Consider the following 21,387-nt stretch of genomic DNA (forward strand, 5'->3'; position numbering starts at 1 on the left):
CACTGAAATCATAGCAGAACATTTTTCAAATCAAGGGAAAGAATTCAATATTCAAACACAAGAGGCATATAGAACCCTAAATACCCGCAGCCAGAAAAAACCCTCTCCAGAACACATCAACTCCAGAACTTCAACTAAGAGAATGCTAAAAGCTGTTACAGAAAAACAGCCTGCAGTGGCAGGCCTATATAACAGCATTTCTCAGCAGAAACTCTACAGACCTGGAAAGTTTGGAGCAAAGTTTTTAAGTCCTGAAAAAAAACAGTTGTCAGCCCAGCCTTCTGTATTCTTCAAACTGATCCCTCTGAATTGACCCAGAAGTAGACTTTCCATGACAAAGAAGTCTCTGAGAAGTGCAAGCACTCTAAATCAGCATTGCAGATAGTGCTCCCAGGACCCTAGGCAGAGACAGGGGCCACCGTTGAGGCACCACCGAAGAGCCCAAAGGGGAGGGTCCCCAAGACTGGGAGCTGGGTTAAACAAAAGGGAGAAATAAAGGCATTAACACTGGAACACAGTGTGATGACCGGAGTCAGTAAAAACAAGTAAAGAAAAGTGACAGGAAATGAATGGAAATAAATTTTAGAAGGTAACATTTAACTTTAGTACATGCTGACATTTCTTAGATACTAATAGTCAAGTATTAATATTAACATAATAAGTTGTTAACCAGCTGCTGCTTTGTTTTGTAAGGTTATAGTTGATGTTCTGCCTAATCGACCTGTGAAGTTAGTTCCTGAAATTCAGCCCGCTACCCCAGCTGTTTCTAATGTTCGCTCAATTGCCAGTAGGACCTTGGTCAAAGATTTACGGCTCAATATCACGGTAATGTTCATCATTGTCCGAAACTGCAAAGAGGGACAAGAAAAATTGTCCTTGATGTTTAGGTGCAAAATGGTTATTGTAGAGCCAGAATGATCATTCAGTTTAAGCTTACAGGGCAAATGTCCAGATGAGTTAAATATTTGTAAAAACCTTTGTGTTTGGATATAGAGAATGCATGAAACTATACATTAAGTAAATCCAGATATACCAAGAACTGATTCCAAATGTGGAAATCTGCCTACCTTTCCTAACATACACCTTTACTGTCCTCTTTCACATATGTATTATCACTGTGTGTGGGCATTATGGACTTATCAGTGTTCAGTTTACAGAAGGGATAAACAGAGACAGTTAAATGTTAGAGATCTGCTCTGATGACTGATAATAGTTAAGGAAGGAAGAAAACCAGAGCTCCTCCAGGCTGCTAATTATCTGGAGGGTTATAGCAAGAACATTAACAAAAGCCTGCAAAACACAGTAGTGAGGGCCGGAGTAGAGCTCAGGACAAAGTGCTTGCCTGGCAGCACCTGGGCAGGCCCCCAGTACTGAGAGACTTTACAGAAAGTGGCCTAGTGGAATACTGAACTCATTTTATTTTCCAGTTCTCAACAAGGGAGTGGTTCTTAACTTCTCTTCTCCCAAACATCTAAGGGTAAACAGTGCCACAGATGTGCTGTCAGGGTCTTCAATTCTCACACACACCACACACTGTCAGAAGAGTATACAGTATTTCACAGGATTGCTTTAAGTGATATTTTAAAATGGAAGTCATTGTAATTTAGAAAGTTAGGAACCATTATATCACACACAGATCTCTGATTGTTTTATGATTTGTTGGACTATTTTCTGCCTGAAATACTAACACTTAGAGCTGGATTCTATGCTTAGGGTAAGAAGGACCAAGGTAATCTAACCCTGGGCTTCTGTGTGTGTATCTTATTCCTGATTGTGCATGTCCTTCTCTGTGTCCAGTCTTCTAACTGGCTCTTCTAATGAGTTATTTTCTATTCACTTTAAGGACGCATATGGCAATCATACAGGAATAGATCTGGTTGGCATCGTGGTAGCTACTATTAAAGATTTTAAGGAGGAAGATACTGACTCGCCACTCTTTATTGGGAAAGTTAGAACGCTTGAATTTCCCTTCGTAAATGGTTCAGCTGAAATCACGGTAAATTTTTAAAATTTTTTTTAGTTAAGATTTCTGTACTTAATATTGTGAACCATCATATTGAGATACCTGTTCTGATTTTGTTCTAAGCTATTACAGATTGAACCCAGAACTATTATTACGGATAACAAATAACTTTCTCTGTTTCTAGTGATTTTTTTTCATGTTTTATTGGGGTGTGTGTGTGATTTTTGGTTTGGTTTGGTTCGGTTTGGATTTTTGTGACAGGGTTGAACTTAGGGAGTTGTGCATGCTAGGCAGGCACTCTGCCTCTGAGCTGTATCCTCAGCCCTTCCTGTAGTGTTGTAAAGCTGCCTTTGAATAGACAGAATTAAACATAGGCCAAGTGAAACTTAAACAGCTTTTCTTATTTTTTTCTAAAATTAAAAATTTTATTTGTATACACAATGTCATGATAGGGCCAGGGATTTAGCTCAGTGGTTCCGACACCTGCCTTGCAAGCACAAGGTCCTGCGTTCAATCCCCGGTACCAAAAGATGATAATGATAATCATAATATATTCATCCTTCAGAGATAACAGTGATAAGCAATACATAATATTGGGGGAGATATAAAATTAAATTTCATTTAATAATAGGGATATGCTCTTGTAAAAATCTTTTATTTAATCTATCCCTGATGTATTTCTTCATCAGTGCATATACACCTACATCATTAATGCAATGACCAGTTTATTTTTATCAATCTTCGGTAAAAATTTAGTTTCTTAAGCCAGGTGTGATGGTGCACGCCTGTAATCCTAGCACTCAGGAGGCTGAGACAGAAGGATCACAGTGAATTTGAGGTCAGCCTGGGCTACATAGTGAGACCATGTCTCAAAAAATTTTTTTTAAAATTAAAAATTTAGTTTCTAGAGTTTGTTTTTAATCAACAGTGTTTCCATCATCTTTTTTCTTTTTTTTTTAAAGTATATTATTTCCTTAAGAAATTGCTGGAAACAGAGTTGGTTGGAGACAGAATCTTTTTTGTATACAAGTACTTTTTCTTGAATTTGATGTTTAGATGTTTAGGCTTTTATCTTTATTTATGTTAAGGAGAAAGCAAATTATATTCACAATGCTACTACTAATATTCTTATGCCTTAGTCTTCGCCCTGATTGTGTATACTTCTGAGCTTAATGCATAGTGATGTAGCTCCTTCCCAGCACCTCCATAAAAAATCTGTGCTTCGTGTCATCTGCATGAATTTCCTTTTATCTCTAGAAGTCCTTGATAGCTCACTAAGCAAACAAAATTCTCAAGTCCTACTTGGCTCCTGTGTAGTGAGCGTGGATGTGGGGTGTGTGTTGTGTGTTTTTATTTTATTTTTGTGTTGTGGTCATGTATTGATTTGGCATGTGTGGAACCGGGTTCTGGAATCTGGTTTTTAACAAATCAGTGTTTTTGTTTTGTTCTTGGGGATTGAACCCAGGGCCTCCATTATCTGTAAACCCAGTCCAGCAGGTCATTGATCTTTTTAGGGAAGTTTAGGAAACACTGGCACAGAACACAATTAGTATTTGTAAGTGTACCACATTTGCCTAAAAAGAATATGTATTGTTTTGTTTCCAATTATAATGTAACTTTGAAGTTGTTCAAGTTTGTTCATTGTGTTATTCAAATTCTCTATTATTTGCCTACTAGAAATTTCTGACAAGTGTCTCAGCTTCATTCTGATGGGCATTTGTCCATTTCATGTATGCCAAATTCCTGTTATACTTGGATCCAGTTTTGGACTTTTCATTTTTCTTTGTTTCTGTTATACTATATATCTTTTTTGTAAATGGTTGTCCATCAAGGATTGCTAACACTGTAAAAGTTTTAAAATATGAGAGCAACTGTAAATAAGAGAGAAAAAGATTATGTTTAACTACATTTAAAGTTAAACTATGCATCGTAAACATCTAAAACAATTAAAAGTGGTGGTTATTTTTGACATTGGGTGATGGGTACCTAGAGATTCATTACCTGATTCTCTAATAAAGGGAAATTTGATACTTGATAAACTATTATAACTAGTCATTATGTTTCTCATTGTCATCCTAGAAAATATATTTACAAAGAATCACTCAGTAATCTGCTGTTTGCTGTGTTACAGATTAAATTGCTAACTGTACATTTTATGAATTGATAACAAATCCAATTTGGTATTGAAAATAAGCTGTGAAGTGTGTGTTGTTTTTAATAGAAACTTCTTTGGGGGTTACTGGGAAATACGTGTTTACATTTGTGTTTAATACCTTTTAAACACACCTTCCAAAAGCTGAATTGGACTGGAAATTGCTTATTAGTGGACTTATATTCTCTGTGTCATAGATGCATCTACACTGTTCTATTGAGATATGTTTTAAATTTTACTTTTCTACCTGTATATTAGTGTCTACATACCAAAGTAGTTAATATTTCTTGTTTTCTGTAGAACAGTGAAAAACATTGGGAATAAGACATTTGTATTTCAGCATTTACCAAAGTTGTACACTGTGGCCTTAAGCTAAAGTACATTTAAAAAGTTTTGTATGTTAATAAAAATTAAACTTTTTTTTTGGTACCGGGGATCGAACTCGGGTCCTCGCGCTTTCATAGCAGGCGGCGAAACCACTGAGCTAAATCCCTGGCAAAAATTAAATTTTAAAGGACAAATCTTCAGAGCTTTTGAGGACCTCTTTCCATTCACCTGGGACTGGTGGGTCTGTTTCCATGGTAACCACTGTAATTTAAACTCACCGTTGGGCTTTGGGCATTTCTTTGTGATTGTTTTTATAACTTTCACACCAGTAGTTATTTCACACTGCTTCAACTTAAAGGTTAAAATCAAGATTTTGCAGCACAAGATCTAAATGGACATTGATATATCTGGTATGAAAGAAAATATACTTCTTATAATTTCCTATTATATCTGTTTTTGCATAAGTTGTATTGATAAAGTCATTTAGCTTTCAGATCAGTATCAAAAGGTAAAATGTTTTCATGTCTTGTGGTAGTGAGGATGATTTAATATCTTTTTTTTTGGTACCAGGGATCAAACTCGGGTCCTCGCGCTTGCACAGCAGGCGGCGAAACCACTGAGCTAAATTCCCGGCCCATGATTTAATATCTTAAAGCATCAGTCAGTACCCTTTTCTTTGAAATTTTACCACTTGTTTGAAAGCAGAATGATGAGAAATATAACCCTGAGAGCTTTCTTTTTAAATCTGTTTTTTTCTTTCCCCTCCTGCTTTTGTATTTGTACAGAGTCTAGTGCTGGCAGAAAATAGTCCTGGAAAGGATAGTACTGAATATCTTATTATTTTTGAGCCCCGGTTACCACGTTTGTCAGAAACGTTAGAACCGTATATCCTACCATTCATGTTTTACAATGGTGAGTTTCTAGGGATATAAATTATTAAACTCTATTGTCAGTGTTACTGTAGATGACTTTACCCTGCCTCGCATTAACATCATGTCATGACGTATTTTGGAAAAATCACAATTTCTAAATTGTTTAAATTGTCTGAATTTTTTTATCATAGATGTTAAGAAGCAGCAACAAATGGCAGCACTTACAAAAGAAAAGGATGAGTTATCTAAGTCTATTATTATGTACAGAAGTTTATTTGAAGCCAGCAAACAGCTTCTTGATGAAATGAAATGTAAGTCATCTTGTGTTCAGAGGTAATAAAACGTTGTATTTTAGGGAATGGGGGAAACTGCGAGATACAAACCTGCCTGTTTTCAAGGCCTGTTAAGTGAAATCCAGAAACCTACAGAAAGGTAATAATGATGGTTTATGTTATTCATCATTTAGCAGTTTTTAAAAATGAAGTATTCCTCATTTTAAATAAGTTTGTGTCCTGCAAATATTTCATACTTTTGTTAGAAATTTGGGACAGTGGAAGATGTAAGACTTGGACATCCTAGCAGTGTTTGTGTCTAGCTCCAGGTTTGTGTCTAGCTCCTAAAGATGCTGGCTGACACTGTCCCTGAGAGTGTGATGAGCAGTTCTTAGCTTGGGTTATACGCTGCGTGTCTTCCTGTACCATGCTGATGTAGAGGCCACGCATGGCGATACCTCAGCCTGTGGAATGTTGGCTGCAATTTCTAATGATTTTTGCGTGTAGTTAAAATAAGGCATTTGCTGAGTTTTGCCCTATTTTCCCTTTCAGTTGTCAAATGTCTTTGACTTTGTGTTTTATGGTTTTGTTGTTTTGTTTTGTTTTTGAGACAGGGTCTTGCTTTGTAGTGTAGGTTGGCCTCTGAACTTATAGCGATCCTCCTGCCTCAACCTCCCAAATGCTGGAATAGTTCAAGTTTTGATCAGTTAACCAACAAATATTTATTACCTGCCCTAAAGTACACACTTTTGTCAGTAAAATTGAAGATAGATATATTAGAGCTAAATCAAGTGACATCTTTATATCACTACTTATATAAAGTCTTACCTGGCTCTGAGAAAAACCTCATGTGATTATGAACAAATTGTGTATAACCATGCGGATTAAGATTACATAATTTAGCTGAAATCACCAGGAGTTTGCAGTGTATCATACGTCTCCCTTGCCTGCATTAGTTTTTTCATTTGTGTGTTAGAGTTGAACCTTAAGATGTATAGTTTAATAATGTCCTGAGTTTGATCCCCAGTACCAGAAAAAAAAAATAGGTATATAATTTAATTTTGAATTTCTGTAATAATCACTGGTCAGTTTTCATCAAGCATTTAAAGGATAAAAGGAATTGAAAAGTAAATACTTCTCAAAAAATGTTTTTAGGACTACCAGAATTTGATGCAGTTGTTTTGTTGTTTGGTTTTTAATTTTAGGCCAGGTTGAAGAAGCAAAGTTAAAAGAGGCTCAGTTGCGAAATGAACTCAAAATACATAACATTGACATTCCTACAACACAGCAGGTATGGTTTCTAAAAGATCTTTGTATTAGATTTAGCCATACATGTTTTATTAGGAATGCTATGGTCATACTGCTGTTTTAGGGTACAAAGACATATATCTGTACACTATAATCTAGTCACACACTAGGCGTTCAGAGGAGCTAATGAAATGGTACAGAACTCTTTTCCAGGAAATTGGAGTGTGTATTTTTAATGTAGTGACACTAATAAATAGTTAATAATACACCAAGTACTACATTAAAAGGTTGCATTAGGAGCCAGGGATTTGGCTCAGTGGCTTCGTCGCCTGCTGCGCAAGTGCAAGGACCCAAGTTTGATCCCCGGTACCAAAAAATAAATAAATAAATAAATTTTTAAAAAAGGTTGCATGAGGAGAAACCATTGTGCATGATAGTAAAGAAAGTAACAGAAAGCAGTGTAGAGTTTTAAAAACGTAGGTTCTTTATATGTATAATTCAGTTCTAAAGAGAAGTAGTACAGGTAGTCTGTTTCCTAAGATAAAATTCAGTGTGTAACTGAATGGTAGGACTTCTGTTTAAAATGTGCGAGCCCTTGGGTTTGATCCCAAGCATTACCAAAAAAAGCATTGTACCCTCAAGCTGTGGGGATAGCTCAGTGACAGAGTACTTGCTTCGCATGCACAAGACCCTAGGTTCATCCCTAGCCCCACAGGAAAAAAGAGAATAAGAAAAAACAGTATACACACACACATCTATTTAATATGATTTGTTTGGTTTTAGGGTGTTTGCTTGTTTGCAGTACTGGGAATTGATTCCAGGGCCTCGTGCATAGTTAGGCAGGCATTCTACCGTTGAGTTACATCCCCGGCCCTTTTAAAAATGTTTTTATTTGGCAGGCCAGCCACATTGTGTTTACTTTGATGTTTAATGGTAACACCTAATAAAGAGAACATCAGGATTGTGGGAAAAAATTGTTTTTAATTTTGAGACTGGGTTTTGCTAAATTGCCCAGGTTGGCCTTCCTCTTTGGATCATCTTGCCTCAGCCTCTCCAGGAGCTGAGATTACAGACATGTGCTACCTCACCCAGCATGAAGTGGGAGTTTTATATCACTGATAACACCAGGATTGGGTGGTCGTTTTTTAAGTAATCCCTGTTAGTTAACTTCATGTTCTCATGCTTTCCAAATTGGTGGGTTTTCTCTGCTACCCCTACTGGCTGCCTGTTACAGGAGCAGTTGGCCTTGTAGCTCATTTGTCTTTATAAATTACAGGTGGAACACATCGAAGCACTTTTGAAAAGAAAGATAACAGAACAGGAAGAACTAAGGAAAAAACCCAGAAGATCATGTACTCTTCCAAACTACACCAAAGGCGGTGGGGATGTTTTGGGAAAGGTAAGTCTGCCAAGAAGCAGTGCATCCTACTATCTTGTGTAAAATAGTTTATTTAAAAGTGGTAAAGTGTCAGTTTCTTTTTAATTTTAAATTTGTTCCAATAGGTTACCTACTCAGTACTATCATAGGGATTTGTCAGAGTTAAAACTGGTATTTCCCCGATGAGTTGGCCTGTGATCCCAGCCCTTGAGGGGCTGAGACAGGAGGATCACCATGAGTTCAAGGCTAGCCTGGATTACATAGCAAGACCTTGTCTCAAAAAAAACGGGGAAAAAAACCTGAAATCCATGATGATTATTACTAATGAGAGCAGAAGCTGTTAATGCCTTCATTCAATACTTGTCCATTAGAGATACTCTTGTCATAGGGCTTTATGAGGACTCAATACTTCTACAGGAAACTGAAATTTAAGGCAGACAACAGAAGAGAAAGAAAGAGCAGATACCTTCTGAGCTCCACGTCTAATGTTATTAGAAAGCAATTTCCCAGATTTAAAGAAAACAAACAACAGACATGAACTTTCCTATGTGTTTCCTGCCAAGGGAGCAAGTGCCATTCTTTCTCTTCCGCTGTCTTCCTCTCTCGGGATGAGGTACTTTCGTCTTTGGCCTATGTTACTCAGTCACACACACTGACTTTGATTTTTTCAAGTTGAATTTCTGTTTGGAGCTTCTGGCCTCTAGGTGTCACTTCGTCTCCTTATATCATTTTTATTTCCATTTCTCCTGTTTTCAGTGCTGTTTAGATTTGGGGTATATATTACATGTATTTTACTTGTAAATTTTTCCATTTAATAGTTACCTCGTTGTTTTTATACCCCATTTTGCAATAAAGGAAACTGAAACTGAGATATTAGGAGATTAAATAACTTGGAGTTCGATCAGCGGGCAAGTGGCAGAACCAGGGCTGCAGGAGGCAGGCTGAGTGCAGCGGCTGCTTCTTGCTTATGTAGAGGAGTCTTCCTTCATAGCAGTTGTTAGGGACTGTTTGTAGTGTTTTCGGTTTATATGTGAGGAGACTGAGGTTCAGGGAACTTAAATACCTTACTACATACTGTACAGTTAAAGGCAGGGCTTGGCTGTGAACCAAGGTCTCTCCAGAGGTGAAATGCAGATTGATAGTGGGAAGTGACCACGACCCCACTTATGCAAATGGAAGGTGAGTGTAGTCGAAATTGTAATCATTAAAATGTTACTCTTCAGGGCTGGGGATTTAGCACAGTGGTTCTGCCGCCTGCCTCGCAAGCGCAAGGTCCTGAGTTCAATCCCCAGTACCAAAAAAAAAAAACCACAAAAAGTTACTCTTCAGGACCAACTTAGTCAGAAGCAACCGGTGATTCTAAGCATGTAGACTGGCGAGGGCGAACCTTTAGAGCAGAGTGCCCAAACAGCAACCCGAACCCTCTGATTTATCAGAGTGCCAACACTTCAGTTAATCCTGAATACTGAGGTTTTAGGTTAGAAAAAACAACTCATACATTAATGTCTTTTGTCTTACAAGAGAAACACAATAAAACTCATGCTCTAGGTTCACCACCATTGATAGCTATAAGGGTAACTGTAGAATATCTAGTTTCTACATTTTGATGGTTTACTCGGTGCAAAACTTCTTCAGTATATAAGATTTCTGCCAATGTCTACAATAAATATCAGGAGAAATATACTTTAAATTCTCCTACTTAAGTAGTTCTTGTATATCTTAAAAATCAAGGAAATGGGCCGGGGATGTAGCTCGGTTTCGCTGCCTGCTGCGCAAGCGCAAGGACCCGAGTTTGATCCCGAGTGCCAAAAAAAAAAAAATCAAGGAAATATTTGAAATTTCATTTTATATAATTTCTTCTGTGTTCCCTCAGAAGTACAAGTCCTGCTCTAATCATTAAGAGAAAAATTTCTAATCCTTCCTAATCATCCTTAATCTTCTCTGGCTTCTTTAAAAAATTCTTCCTGGCACTTAGCCAAAATTTATGACAAATAGTAAAGAAATGTAGTGGGAAACAATGAGAGATTTACCTCTCAACTTTACAACATTTTGACTTTTAACATTATTAATATCTCCATTCCTGGGGACATTTTATAGTCTTTTCCACCTCAATTTCAAATATCCCTGAATGGGGAAAAATTAGCATCAGTTTTAAGAGTTTTTTGATTCACTTAAATAGAGATAATATTCCCTCCTATATCAATTTTATTCCATTGTTACAGTATTTCAGAAATTCTGTCACAAATAAAAAATGATTCCTTCTGTTTATATTTGATTTGCCTCCATTGACCCTTCTTATGTTGGCCAGAACATTTTATTCATTGTCATTTACATGCACTAGTTTTTTACAAGTCTGTTTCCTCTTCTTCCACTGATTTCTAGTGAATTGGAAAACAAGGACAGACAAGGACAGACATTAATTAATGTGTCTTACAGTGACTCAAAACAGACTTACTCCTAGACAGATTTGTGGTACAAGATCAGGTTACAAAAGAAAGGTTAGATAGGACTGAATCAGAACATGAGTGAGGTTTTGATGTTAGTTGGGTAAATATTCGACAGGAAAGCTTGTGGCTTAAGTATTTGTAAATAGGAAAATGATTATCCTAAACTCCAAGGAATTCAAAAGCTAAAAGAAATGATTCTTTTATGATGTTTAGATTTTTTTTCTGAAGGAAATAGGATAATAGTAGAGTAAAATATCTCAGGAAGGTGTATTAACTATGACCATATTATATTTAATTGAATTTTAAAACTGCATTAAAGCTGGGTGTATTGGCACATGCCTGTAATCCTAGGTACTTGAGAAGCTGAGATAAGAATTACCAGTTCAAGGCCAGTCCAGGCAACTTGGTGAAACCATGCCTCAGAGTAAAGTAGAAGGGCTGGAGATGTAGCCTAGTAGTAGAATAGCAGAGTACTTGCCTAGCATGCATGAGGACCTGGGCTCAATCCCCACTGCCACCAAAAAAAAAAAAAAGGAAAATCACATTGATTATTTTATTATATGTATATTATTTAAACATAGTTTTGTGATTATCTGTATGACGTCTCAATTTCAGATAGGTTAAAATATGAAGTATATCTAAATTAGCTGGCAAATTTTGTAATATTTTTATTTTCCCACTTGCAAATTTACTGGAGTTTAATCTATGAAAAATTTTTTCCAAGATTTAACAGTAGAATAGAGAGTTTAATATAGTCAAGTCACTACTGTAAGTTTTTACAATTTAAAAATACTTTTAGGGCCAGGGATTTAGCTCAGTGTTTCCGCCGCCTGCCTCGCAAGCGTAAGGACCCGAGTTCGATCCCTGGTACCAAAAAAAAAACTTTTTTATTCTTGTATCACAGGAAGATACTTTTGCTTTATAGATTTGGGCTTTAAAATATTTCATATTAAATTTTCTGATCTTTAAATTTTCTGCTTTATTTATATTTTTGCTCCGGACTGGGTTCCCAGATTGCACACCTGGCGCAGATTGAAGATGACAGAGCCGCCATGGTCATCTCCTGGCACCTGGCCAGCGACATGGACTGTGTAGTCACCATGACCACTGATGCTGCGCGCCGCATCTACGACGAGACCCAGGGCCGGCAGCAAGTGCTGCCTCTCGATTCTATCTATAAGAAGACTCTTCCAGACTGGAAAAGGTTAGAAAAAAGTAAAATTTTTTTTTTTTTTTCTAAAATACATTTCTAGGAAACGGGAAAGAGAACCTTACCAGAACCCCTGCAGTGGGTCCTGGTCTCCTGTGAGCCACTACAACACAAAGCTGATAAGATTAAAGACAGTAAACGAGACTTAAGAAGCTGGGTTTGGGGCCTAACCCGGGCTGCTCTGGGCAGCAAAGACAAAGTCACCCAAGCTGGCCACTATTTATTGGGTTCATAGGGAGTAACAGATGACTCAGGGTGGTGGTAATCCTATGACATGAGAATCTTATGCTGATGAGGATTGTAAATTGATTAGGATGGTGAGATGAGCAAAACCTTCTTACAACAGTAGGTGGGATGAGTTAAGCTGATACAGAGTTTCCCTCCCAAGGTGAAGCCTTTCTATTTGGTTCTCAAAGACCCAGGACGTCTTCAGCTGATAAAATCTTCCTCTTGAGCATCACAGTATCGCAGGACTATTGAGGCCTCAGACAGCCCTAATCATAATTTAATTGTGCAATGATTTTTTCTCCAAAATTACCTAGAATGGCTCCCAACATACATTGTCTAGTTTGTTGTTATTGTTAGACATGAGCTCTACTGCTGAGCTGCATCCCCATTCCACCTGTTTTTTTATCAAAACCCTTAATTTAAAAATGATCTCTCAGGGCCGGGGATTTAGCTCAGTGGTCCGCTGCCTGCCTCACAAGCACAAGGTCCCCAGTTCAATCCCCAGTACCAAAAAAAAAGATCTCTCAGAGCCAGGGGTAGTAGTAGAATATGCATGTAGTCCCCGCTCTTGCAGAGGCTGAGGCAGAAAGATCGTAACTTCAAGGCCAGTGTGCACAATTTATTCATACTTTGTCTCAAAATAAAAATTTTTTTTAAAGGACTGAAAAATGTAGCTTAGCAGCAGATCACTTGGCTAGCATGTGCAAAGCCCTGGGCTCAATTCCCAAATGTCCAACCCCAAATAAATAGTTCCTATGAAAAATATCTACAACAAACTGAAAAGTAACTCAAATTATCTACATTTTTATCTTTATCACAGGCATGCTCATTAATATAAGTATTGACATGTATTTGACAATATATGCTATGTTTTATCGCCAGGTAAATGTTACTTACATGCTTTATTGCCAAGTAAATGTTATTTATAGTACATTTGTAAAAATGCACACATAAATCCAAAGCAAATCTTTGGTCTTTGCAACAAGAGAGTTGAAAGGATATTTTATTGTTAATAGAATACAGAAACCCTTTATTTGGAGTAAGGCTAGAGATGATGTATATTTTGTCCTATTTATGTCCTGTGAAAATAAGCCAGCATTTAAGTAGATAGAGTCTTATCGGCAGAGTCATTCACAAAAATTAAAACTGCCAATCACAGGGTTTAAATGTAGAAGAGCACCTAGTTAGCTATTGAATGCTTTTTTTAAAAAATTTTATTTTATTGGTACATTTTGGGTATACAATATAATGACATTCATCATTGGAAATTTGCACCTTTACATAATCTCTCTTGGTTCTTATTTTTTCCCACTTCCCCTGCCCTCCCTTCAACCCCTCCATCCCTCCCTATTTACAAAGACTTTGTTTCCATTTTTCCATTTTTTCATATTAATTCCATTCCCTTCTTTCCTTTCCCCTTCCCCTCCCACTTTCCCAGCTATTGCATTCTTAGTCTTGTTTTTGCTTGAGACAAGGTCTTGCTTTGTAGTGCAGGCTAGCCTTAAAGTCACCATGTACCCCAGGCTGGCCTTGCATTCTTTTTTTTTTTTTTTTTTGGTGCCGTGGATTGAAGTCGGGTCCTTTGCGCCAGAACCACTGAGCTAAATCCCTGGCCTTGCATTCTTATTTTAATATAAAGATAATGTAAATCTTGTTTCTTAATGTGATGTAGCATTTATTTTTCACAATACATTTTTAGGGAAAATAATTAGGCATTTTTAATCTAAATCTTTTTTTTGGTACCAGGGATCAAACTTGGGTCCTTGCGCTTGTGCAGCAGGCGGCGAAACCGCTGAGCTAAATCCCCAGCCCCAATCTAAATCTTTTTATATATATGTTTTATGAATACTCTTATTTTCACTGTTTTAAATGTACCATAAAAGACTAGAAGGAAATTATAACAAGATTTTTAAAATCTTAAACATATTATATAATAATGTTGAATCTTTTCAGAATTCTAAATAAAATTTTATAAGACCTGTAATTGAGTCTGAGGAAGGACTTGAAGAACCAGAACTTTGATACAAGTCTGCTGTGTTAGTAAACTCAGGTTATTTTGTTTTGTCATCTAAAAATAGATTTTAAAAATAGTCGAAATTTGGACTCAGATCTTTCGATTCCCAAATCACACTCTGCTGAAGTATTAGTATTCACGGCTGAAGTTTGCTCTGGAAACTAAAAACTCTTGTCCCGTTTCTGGTATAGCACTGTGCCCCGCATCCCTTTTTTCATTTTATTTTCTGTTCTCCTACCTCCCTCCCTCCCTCCCTCCCTCCATCCGTGCATCTCTCCCTCCCGCCTTTCTTTCCTCTCTTTGTGGAGGGGATTCTGCCGTGCACTGGGAGTACCTGCCTGCCAGAGCTCCGCCGTCTGCTCCTCCTCACACGTGGAGAGGAGTCAGTGCCATCTCTGAGATGTGCTGTCCCCGCGGCGCCAGGGGCGGGACAGGGCCTGGTGCTGACTCCCTCCCTCGCCTTCTCTCAGCCTTGGGCTTCGCTCCTCCCTGGCCCTTTCTGTGGGCCCTCTCCTGTGGCAGTTGCGGTCAGCGCTGCGTCTTAACTGTGCACTTCGGACTGTCACGGGGGCACATGGGAGGTGGTTATGTGGTCAGAATGGCAGCTAGGACGTCATGGGTTCTTCATGTTTTTTGAAAATGTTATGTACTCTGTTTAATACCTTAAATTTTTCTTTTTCTTTTTTCTTTTTTTTTCCCCTTAGACCTTTACCTCATTTCCGAAATGGAAAATTGTATTTCAAACCCTTTGGAAATCCAGTCTTTGCCCGAGATTTGCTGACGTTTACGGATAATATAGAACATTGTGAAACAGGTAAAGGATATTGTGGTGGCTTGCTTTGTACAGATGTTACATTTTGATACAGATGTGCAGATTACTGGTTATGAAAGTGTTAGTTTTATCAATATTTAATTCCATAACTTTTTCTAACTTTCAGTATTTGGCATGCTGTTAGGAGACACCATTATTTTGGATAATCTCGATGCAGCCAATCATTACAGAAAAGAGGTATGTATTTAATTTTTTTGTAAATCTCTAGCTCCATTTCTAATTGTGTTTACATTTTAATATAGAGCCAGATATAGAAATCATTGTTTGATGATACCTGTGCAGATGACTAAGAAGCCTTTAAATACTGTAAATAGATAAGCATCTTAACACAAGTAAAAATATATGAATGAATTAGCTGAGGTAATAAATAAATTGCTCAAGCTGGGCTTGGAGCTGCCCTCCTCCTGCTTCAGCCTTCCCAAGTGCTGGGATTATAGGCCCAGCACCAGCACACCCAGCAGACAGAGTCTTAACAGTGACAGTGTTGGAAAAGGGCTACTGTCAGATAGTGTTGGTGGAAGTATAATTGGTATAGCCCATTTGCATTAGTTCGCTCAACCTGCCAGAACAAAATGCCACGTGCTGGGTGGCTTAAATAATGAAAGTTGATTGTCTCACAGGTCTAGGCTGGAAGTCTAAATGTAGGGCATCAGCAAGGTCGGTTTCTTCTCAGAGCTCTGAGTGAAGGATCTGCCCCAAGCCTCTCCCTGCCTCATGGATGGCTGTCCTCCCTGTGGGTCTTCACATGCGTGTATGACTGTCCTCAGTTTCTCCCTTGTGATGGAATTGCAGTCACTTGGTTACTTCCGTGAGAAAGCTAGCACTAAGTAAGGTCACTTGCTGAGGTACTGGGAGTTAGAACATCACGTAGAGATTTTGAGGGGACATAGTTCAGCTCATAGCACCTTTGGAGGAGAATTTGGTAATGTAAGTGTTGTGGTTACTAACAAACTCTTCAGAAGATACAGGGACAGCCTTTGAGTCCTCAGCTTGGTTGCTTTCTCCAGGGGGTGCTGGCTAGTCATACTGAGGAAAGGGATACACGCACAGAGCTGGCAACTGGTGCTGGTTGTTGCCTGGCTGTCAGCCAGTGCTGTCCGGGGCTCAGTGAGGTTGTGTGCTGGGGTTTTCTCCTCACCCACCAGGGTGAGCGAGGATAGTACCATCAGAGTTTCAGAAGTTCCAGCAGGCGAGTGGCGTACACCTGTATCAGCAGGAGACTGAAGCAGAAGAATAGACCAGCCTCAGCAATGTAGCAAGATCCTGTTTGAAAGAAACAGATTTAGAAGTTGTGTTGGTGAATCTTATTTGCTAGCTGCACAGATTGAGGGACTCAGAAGGCACTGTGTTCATCGGGTTCAGCCTGCCTGTACTCTGAGGAGGTCCCTGGGGGATCGCTCCTGCATCAGGAACTAAGCAGTTTTATTTAGCCCATTCTGGACTGAACCCCCTGAAACCAGGAGGCACACTTCTCCTCCTTGAAGCTGTGGGTGTCAGGTATTTTATATCAGTGATGGAAAGATTGAGTAACACAGCACTACTGCAGATCAGTGACAGCGAACGTTTTAGAGACCAAGTGCCCAAAAAGCAGCCCAAGAGCCACTTACTTATCGCAGAGTGCCAGCGTTGTGCTGTTACCCGATGCTCAGATGCTGGGGCACTGCTAGGCCACTTGCCTTAAGCGCCAACAGAGAGGGCTCTGGGTGCCACAGGTTCACCACCACTGCTTTAGATCAAGTGCTATGCTTGACTTGCTTTTGACCCCAACGCCACATTTTATTGGCTGGACACCCTGGGTTTTATCTTAGCTCCAAGGTAACCATTTTGTATTCAGGAACATTTTGTTGACTGCACAGGTAGAAGATGAAAATAGTTTTATTTTCTAACCCAGCAAGTTTCAGGTTAGAAATACTCTTCACGTTCTGAAATCATTCTTCAAAACAGATCATTTCGTACTTCACCACCACCCTACTGGCCGAGGATTTGTGGTGACCAGCTGGGCACAGGCCTAGGACTGTAGGCGGCGCTCTTGCGCTCCACATGCACATTCACCTCGTGGTTAGCTGAGCTCCCCGAGCGGGTGTTCCAAGCACTGAGGGCAAGAGCAGCATGCGTGTCTCCTGAGTCACAGCCCAAGAAAGTATATAGCCCATTCAGTTAGGCCAGGTCTGGCATTTCCAAAGTCCACACCCAAGGAGGGGGAGGACATGGCAGAGAGGTGGGCATGGAGCCGCAGCAAAGAACTCAGCTGTCTTTAAACTGTCACAAGGTTTCAAATAATCTTACACACATGTTCTGACAGATGTCCCAAGCATTGTACAGAGTATCGCTAGAGCTGAGTATGGTAGTGCATACCTGTAATCCCAGCTGTTTGGGAGGGAAAATCACGAGTTCGAGGCCAGCCTGGAGAATTTATTGAGATCCTGACTCAAAACAAAAAGAGGTGGGGATATAGCTCAATGGTAGAGTCACAAGCAAGCATGAGGCCCTGGGTTCAGTCCCTAGTACTTCCTACCCCACAGCAAAAAGTAGTCGCTAGAATATGAGGAATCGATCATAAAAAACCTTGGGGTGACGCATGCCTGCCAGCCCAGCCATCCAGACAGCTGAGAGCCAGCAATCTTGGAAGCCTTAAATGATTTTCACTTTCGTAGAGCGGTTAAATAAGCTGCTTGCTCATTACCACCTCCTTCTCACGTTAGGTGGTTAAGATTACTCACTGCCCCACGCTGCTGACCCGAGATGGAGACCGCATCCGGAGTAACGGGAAGTTCGGCGGCCTGCAGAATAAAGCTCCCCCGATGGACAAGCTCCGGGGGATGGTGTTTGGAGCCCCAGTTCCAAAGCAGTGCTTGGTCTTGGGGGAACAGATAGGTGAGTTGAATAAGTACCTAAATAACAGGTTCCGCTTTGACCTGACCTTCCATTTGGGGCTTATGCATTGAGATTAATGTGAAAAATTATCCCCTATCAAATATGAGATATTTTTTTTCCAGTACTTTTTTTTAAGCTTGCTTTTCTTTTGGTACTGGGGATCGTACTTGGGATCTTGTGCTTGCGTGCCAGGCGGTGGAACCACTGAGCTAAATCCCTGGCCCTACCTCCAAAGTTTTTAAAGCTTGTAGTTAAAAAATGTTTTAAGTTGGGACCAGGGATTTAGCTCTAGTGGTTCTGCTGCCTGCCTCGAAAGCCCAAGGTCCTGAGTTCAATCCCCGGTACCGCAAAAAAAAAAAAAAAAAATTAGGAAGACAGTTTTTACTTTGTTTTTGATGGCAGTGTGTACAAAATCTCTGTAAAGAGTGGGTGAGCGTCATAAGAAGCTATAAGAGGGCCGAGGATGTAGCTCAGTGGTTCCACCGCCTGCCTCTCAAACGAAGGACCTGAGTTCGATCCCCGGTACCAAAAAAAAAAAAGAAGAAGCTATAAGAAAGTAGAGAAAGCTGTTCACTGAAGAAGGAGAATCAGCATCTAAGGCCTTAGCTTTCTAATCAGCGTAGCACTGCATTTTACAGCAGTGGTCTCCCTGTGGAACTTTTAAACTACATAGATGTCCTCACAGAATTTCTAGAAGTTTACTCGGCCATCTGCACAGCAGTATAATAGAAGACAGAGCTGTAGTTCTTTGAGAAGAAAAGGCTGCAATTATTAAAGATTTTTGTGCCCTACTGATAGGACTTATGTGTCAGGCTAAGAGATAATGCGAGAATTTAAAAGCTGTTGCTTGCTTATTCATCCTGATAAGTACTCCTGTCTTCAGAGATAGACTGTCACGTGCTGGTTGATGATTCAGCAACAAGAACTCAAGCCAGTGAGACTCCTTAGTTACTGATGTGTGAAGTGTGCTTTCGGTTATTATAAGCATTAGCCGTCATCTCTGACGGGTAAGCTGAACGGGAATGCGCTAAGGAACCTGGAGGAGGTCACAGACGCAAAGGGAACTGGAAACGACCCAACAAAAGCAAGGCCGACTCCGGACAGCCACACTTTCCCCAGGTTGCATCGTGGCCCAGGCCCCTGGGAGAGCGGAACGGATTAGTCTCCTGCTAGCCCAGTTAGGGGCATCTCCTCTAGATCTTGTGTTCTTCACACTGGTTTAGGAGCAAGTCAGGAGAAGACAGAAGGAAAAGTGACTGGGATTACAGCTGGTCTTTTAGGCGTGGTGGCCCCTGTTGCAGTGCTGATGAGTGCATTTCTCTCGGGGAGCCGGTGGCCCACGTACACGCTGCCATCCGTTCTCCCCCACTCCCTCTCCTCGCTGTCCCTCCATCTCTCAGTCCCCTTGCCTTCTGCAAAAGACCTATCTCCCTACTTCCTGTTATCTCCTGCTTCACTCTTTATTTATACTTCAGGTTTCGCGTATGAGAGAATGTGACATTTAAGCTCGTATGTCTGGTTTATTTCATTGAACAGTACAGTCTCAAGGTACATCCATTTTCCTACAAATGATTCGAGTTTGTCTTTTGCTGTTATTGTTGTTGTTTGTTTTGTTTTGTTTCGAGACAGTGACTCACTGTGTATTCCAAGGCAGTCCTCCTGCCTCAGCCTCCCAAGTGCTGGGATCACAGGCATGCTCACCATGCCTCGCTTTCAAATTTTTCTTTCTCTGTGGCAGAGTAGTACTCCATTGTGTGTACATACCACATTTCCTTTATCTGTTCCTCTGGTGATGGACATGTTGGCTGCTGCACACCTGGGTGTGTGTGCACCACTGTACTGGGATGGCTTCAACTCTCCTGAGAAGACACCCAGAAAGGGAAGAGCACAGTTTGGTTCTCAACGGTCCCACAGGCCCCTGTGTGAGAGGTGTCCTCAGGAAGTGACGGGTCCTGGGACGCTGACCTGGGGAGCCGACTGACCCAGTGAGACTTCAGGGAGGGTTTGTCTTGGGAACCTGCATGGCAGCGTGGCCTGACAAACTTGCTAGAGAAGCGGTGGTGAACCTGTGGCGAACCTGTGGCATGTGTTGTTCTTTTCCTTTTAAGACAAAAGATGTTCATGTGTGAGTTGTTTTTTTATACTAAAACCTCAGTATTTAGGTTTAATTGCAGTGTTGGCTCTTTGTGATAAATAAGTGAGTTTGGGTTGCAGTTTGGGCCCTCAAAGGTTCGCCATCACTGTGCTAAGTATTTACATACTTTGCACCTTGTAAGCTGACGAGTGTGGTGACACACACCTGTAATCCCAGCACTTGGGAGGCTGAGCCAGGAGGATCGCTGTGAGTTGGAGGCTAGCCTGTGCTACATAGCAAGACCCTGTCTCAAAAAAAAAAAAAAAACCCAATACAGATTTAATGTATCATACATATATAGGTAGAATCTCCAAATAAAATGGTCTGAATTGTACCAAATAGTAATTGAACAAAGTCAATTTAAATAAGGTAGAACATTTATATAGAATATTACTCAGGACAGTGTTCAAAAAGTTAACTCTAACCTATAGAATTTTTAGACATGAGGTTTTTATACGATAATACAGGCGAACATGGAGACTGCTACTCACTCATCTTATGAAACTAGTAACAAATCTGTTTCCAAAAATTGCATGGAAAGAGAAATTAATATATTACCACTCCTCACTAAGTTGTTAGCATACTTAGAAGGAAATAAGAGCCTCAATTATGAAGGGAACAGTTTTTAATGTCCCTATATTTTGAAAGGTTTTGCCACAGCTATTTGTATGGGTTGCTTTTTTTTTGCATTCTGGGAATTGAACCCAGGGCCTTGGCACTGAGCTGCATCCCCAGCCTTTTTATTTTTTGAGACAGGGTCTTGCTCAGTCACTAACATCTCCAGGCTGGGCTTGAACTTGTGATCCTTCTACCTCAGCCTCCCACAGTGCTGGATTTCAGGCACATGCCACTGTGTCCAGTTACGAATTGTTTCCAGTATTCACGTTCTTTGAATGAAAACTGACTCTAGAAATCATGCCTAAATAGTTAAGTGCAGAGAAGGCATTACTCCAATGGATGCAGTCTTGTTCTGCAAGTAAAACAATAGAAATGTTGAATATTTTAATTGGATTTATAATCTAGAGAATGGCTATGACACAGTGCAGTGGAAAGCACATAGAAAATATCAATATCACATTTGTTGAAGATTGAACCTCCAAACCTATCAGAGGAAAAGCTGGGGTGGGACACTTTCTTCTTTCCTTTATCACCCTGTATTTCTGTAGAGCTCTTTTCAGTAGGAATAGTTTAAAATGCAAAGAAAATAAGTGAGGACGCTGAGGCGGCTGGGATGTGGACAATAAAGAGAAGGGAAGGAAAGGCATCTGTACAGAAAGAAAGTAGCAAATGAGGGCCTCACAACGCAGCTTCAGCACCGACATTTGTGCTGTGTTCATTATGTGAGTGTTTGGGCTGCCCGGGTTAGGCAGTTTAAACCTGATATATCGTCTTAATGTAGCAGCTCAGATAGGCTCCCAGCGTGATGTCCATTTACT

General features: G+C 39.9%; 1 protein-coding gene across 3 annotated transcripts in view; it reads left to right on the forward strand.

Moving 5' to 3' along the window:
• Positions 1-21,387, forward strand: part of Smchd1 (structural maintenance of chromosomes flexible hinge domain containing 1) — a 121,301-nt gene that overhangs the window by 88,404 nt on the left and 11,510 nt on the right. For all 3 annotated transcript variants that reach the window (XM_087194322.1, XM_004853186.4, XM_087194319.1), the window contains 10 exons: positions 694-825; positions 1,844-1,996; positions 5,228-5,354; positions 5,506-5,625; positions 6,792-6,877; positions 8,111-8,233; positions 11,673-11,863; positions 14,816-14,925; positions 15,050-15,120; positions 17,646-17,817. In XM_087194322.1, the coding sequence (XP_087050448.1) occupies positions 694-825; positions 1,844-1,996; positions 5,228-5,354; positions 5,506-5,625; positions 6,792-6,877; positions 8,111-8,233; positions 11,673-11,863; positions 14,816-14,925; positions 15,050-15,120; positions 17,646-17,817 (1,285 nt within the window). The remainder of the gene's footprint in view (positions 1-693; positions 826-1,843; positions 1,997-5,227; positions 5,355-5,505; positions 5,626-6,791; positions 6,878-8,110; positions 8,234-11,672; positions 11,864-14,815; positions 14,926-15,049; positions 15,121-17,645; positions 17,818-21,387) is intronic.

The sequence above is a fragment of the Heterocephalus glaber genome, unplaced genomic scaffold (assembly GCF_053883595.1).
Source record: "Heterocephalus glaber isolate CG9 unplaced genomic scaffold, H.glaber_assembly_v1.0 deba00000331, whole genome shotgun sequence".
NCBI classification, from domain to species: Eukaryota; Metazoa; Chordata; class Mammalia; order Rodentia; family Bathyergidae; genus Heterocephalus; species Heterocephalus glaber.